This window comes from Eufriesea mexicana, unplaced genomic scaffold, assembly GCF_001483705.2.
Source record: "Eufriesea mexicana isolate 0111107269 unplaced genomic scaffold, ASM148370v2 scaffold1801, whole genome shotgun sequence".
NCBI classification, from domain to species: Eukaryota; Metazoa; Arthropoda; class Insecta; order Hymenoptera; family Apidae; genus Eufriesea; species Eufriesea mexicana.
In genome coordinates, this window is record NW_016909918.1 from 304,153 (window position 1) to 306,808 (window position 2,656).

General features: G+C 51.0%; 1 protein-coding gene across 1 annotated transcript; it reads left to right on the forward strand.

Annotated features, from left to right (window-relative positions):
* Nucleotides 1–585: 585 nt before the first annotated feature.
* On the forward strand, nucleotides 586–2,262 carry odd (odd skipped). The gene is made up of 2 exons (XM_017902279.1): nucleotides 586–1,286; nucleotides 1,879–2,262. Exons 1-2 carry the CDS (start codon nucleotides 781–783, stop codon nucleotides 2,231–2,233), a joined length of 861 nt encoding a protein of 286 aa, XP_017757768.1. The 5' UTR covers nucleotides 586–780; the 3' UTR covers nucleotides 2,234–2,262.
* The last annotated feature ends 394 nt before the right edge of the window (nucleotides 2,263–2,656 follow it).

Below are 2,656 nucleotides of genomic sequence, written 5' to 3' on the forward strand. Positions count from 1 at the left end.
AAATCCCCAATTAGAGTATCCAAAACCCACCTAAAATCCCTTGATACAACTAACCATCCAATCCCATGGTAAAAAAAAAATTCACAAAAACCATCTGTGATCCACAGCCCCATCGCACGCCAAACCTCGTTAACGATCAATTAAAGCAACTGCGATTACCGCGTGGCGCGGGGCAGCGCATCCCCGGAGCGTAAAAGCGGCAGCGCGAACCGTGTGTCCAGTGGCGCGGGATCCGATGTTCTTTCCACTGGCGGGGGGGCGAGGGGTGTCCGCGCTGGTGGACGAGCGTCGCGACGCCCGGAGGGGTCACCCTGACCCGGAAGCTCCGCCCCTGTGGAAGTCGAGCCGCCAACCGGCGTATCCAACGTTCGGGGCACGGTAGGAGGAGCCACCGTGTCCCCTTGGCGCCAGGTAACCGGCGATCCTGGAACCTCGACGACTGTCTGTTGGCATTTAGTACCGCGCCGACTCTCGAGGCAACGTTGTCTTCTTTTTTTTTTCCCTCCGGTAGACAGAAGAAGGGAAGAGGCGAAGAAGCCTTGCTCGCTGTGCCAGCCTTCCCTCTTCCGTGCGTTCTTGGTTCGACCACACTGCTGGATATACATGATCACCGTTGTAAACAGTCGTCGGGAGACAGCCGGTTGGATCGCGATTGATATATAAATCCTGGCAACGGGACACATCCTCAGTGACTATAGCCCGATCGACTAGTTCGCGACCTGGATCGTTGTTACCGTGCATGACCGGTCGTTCCTCGTGCTTGGGATTGCTCTGTCGGACATGGAAACCAAGATGGAGCCGCTGACACCGCCGCACACGCCGCCCACGTTGGACAGATCGATGCACCAGCAGCAACAGCTGCAGATCACGTCGCCCAGGTGGATCAGGTCGCAGCAACTGGCCGGGAGATTCGCGCAGCAACAGCCCGGACAGGGACAGAACGTCGGTTACCACCAGGCTGCGTTTCTGGATAATTGGCTGAGAGGCGCTGCCCTGCTCGCTGTCAGGGGTTGTTGCCCTCAGACGACCACTCCGCATCCTTATCACCACCAAGGTCATCAGGGCGTGCATCCCGCGCTTCCGGTACCGCCTCCCGCCTCGTTCCTAGCTAGGAGACTGCCTGGTCAGAGACCCAAGAAGCAGTTCATATGCAAGTTCTGCAACAGGCAGTTCACCAAGAGCTACAATCTGCTGATTCACGAGAGAACGCACACCGACGAGAGGCCCTACTCCTGCGACATCTGCGGCAAAGCGTTTCGCAGGCAGGACCATCTGCGTGATCATCGGTGAGTCTCCAATAGACGTGTCTCTTCGTGCACCTCCTGTCAACCTTTATCTCCGTTTTTCACCGATCTTTTGGGGAAAAATTTCATGGACTGACCCTCGACCAAGTCTAAATTAGGTACCAATCGGTTGGAATACGTTGTATCATAGTGTTGCTCGCGAAGGAACCTTATTCGAGTGTCTCCGGGTCTAAGAGTTTGACAGACAGTTGACATGTCTCTATTTTCTCGGGGATTTCGGGGATTCTAAAGTAGTCAAAAAGTGAGATCCGTGTTTTTCTCGTTCAGGAATAGTTATTTCGTTTGTACCGTACTTTGATGTTCGATGGAGACTTTGAATATCGAGTTCTCTAGCAGCCTTGGCGCGAAAAAACATCCGTCAAGTGCACTTATCAGTTGTTCCACTTATCTCCTGGCGGAAGGTTTCAAACGAGCCTCGAGATTCGATCGTAATCGCGGAATCGACGAATCTCGATAACAATCTGACTTGGATGATCGCAAACTCCTGTCAATAGCCTCTGCTTCGTCTTGGGAACGAATCTGAACGAAATCGAGATATAAGACAGAGTTAGAACGATGTCTGTTTACTTTCCAGGTATATCCACAGCAAGGAGAAACCGTTCAAATGCAGCGAATGCGGGAAAGGATTTTGTCAAAGCAGAACTCTTGCTGTGCACAAGATCCTTCACATGGAGGAGTCGCCTCACAAGTGTCCGGTTTGTGCCAGGAGCTTCAACCAGAGGAGTAACCTGAAGACTCATCTTCTCACGCACACAGACGTGCCACAGGACCTGAGAATCGAGGCACCAGTCACACCTGAGTCCAAGATCAACGCTTCCGCGACTGTCAGGCAGATGGCGGAGAGGGTGAGTGGCCTGATCCCGATCCAGAGGACCAGCACCACCACCCCTAAGCTCGGTTTCAGTATAGAGGACATCATGAGGCGTTAAACCGACCCTTTCTCCATTTTTCTCATAGTTTCCCGCGTCGATCTTTTTGTTAGTTTCGTGGAACGTGCTTCTTTCGAATCTGCAAGACTCTAGACCTCTGAATAATTCGAGGTCGCCGTAGTAATTCTGTGTTCGTATGACAGCTTTTAGACTACATTTACGTTTAATTTGGAGGAAAGAAGGCAGATTTGGTTGTTTGAAATCTAGATCGATAGATCAAGGTCTAGATCGATAGATCAAGGTCTAGATCGATAGTTAGGAAGATTTTTGAGATTTATCTTAGGCTAGTTTGGATCATTGATCTAATCGTCAGTATTGTATCTTAGACATTCCTTGGTGATATTTAAGGGAGGGAAATTTTGGTTTCGGGTAAAATGTAGAGGCTGTACGAATGGAAAACGATGTTCTTCGTGAAGTATAATG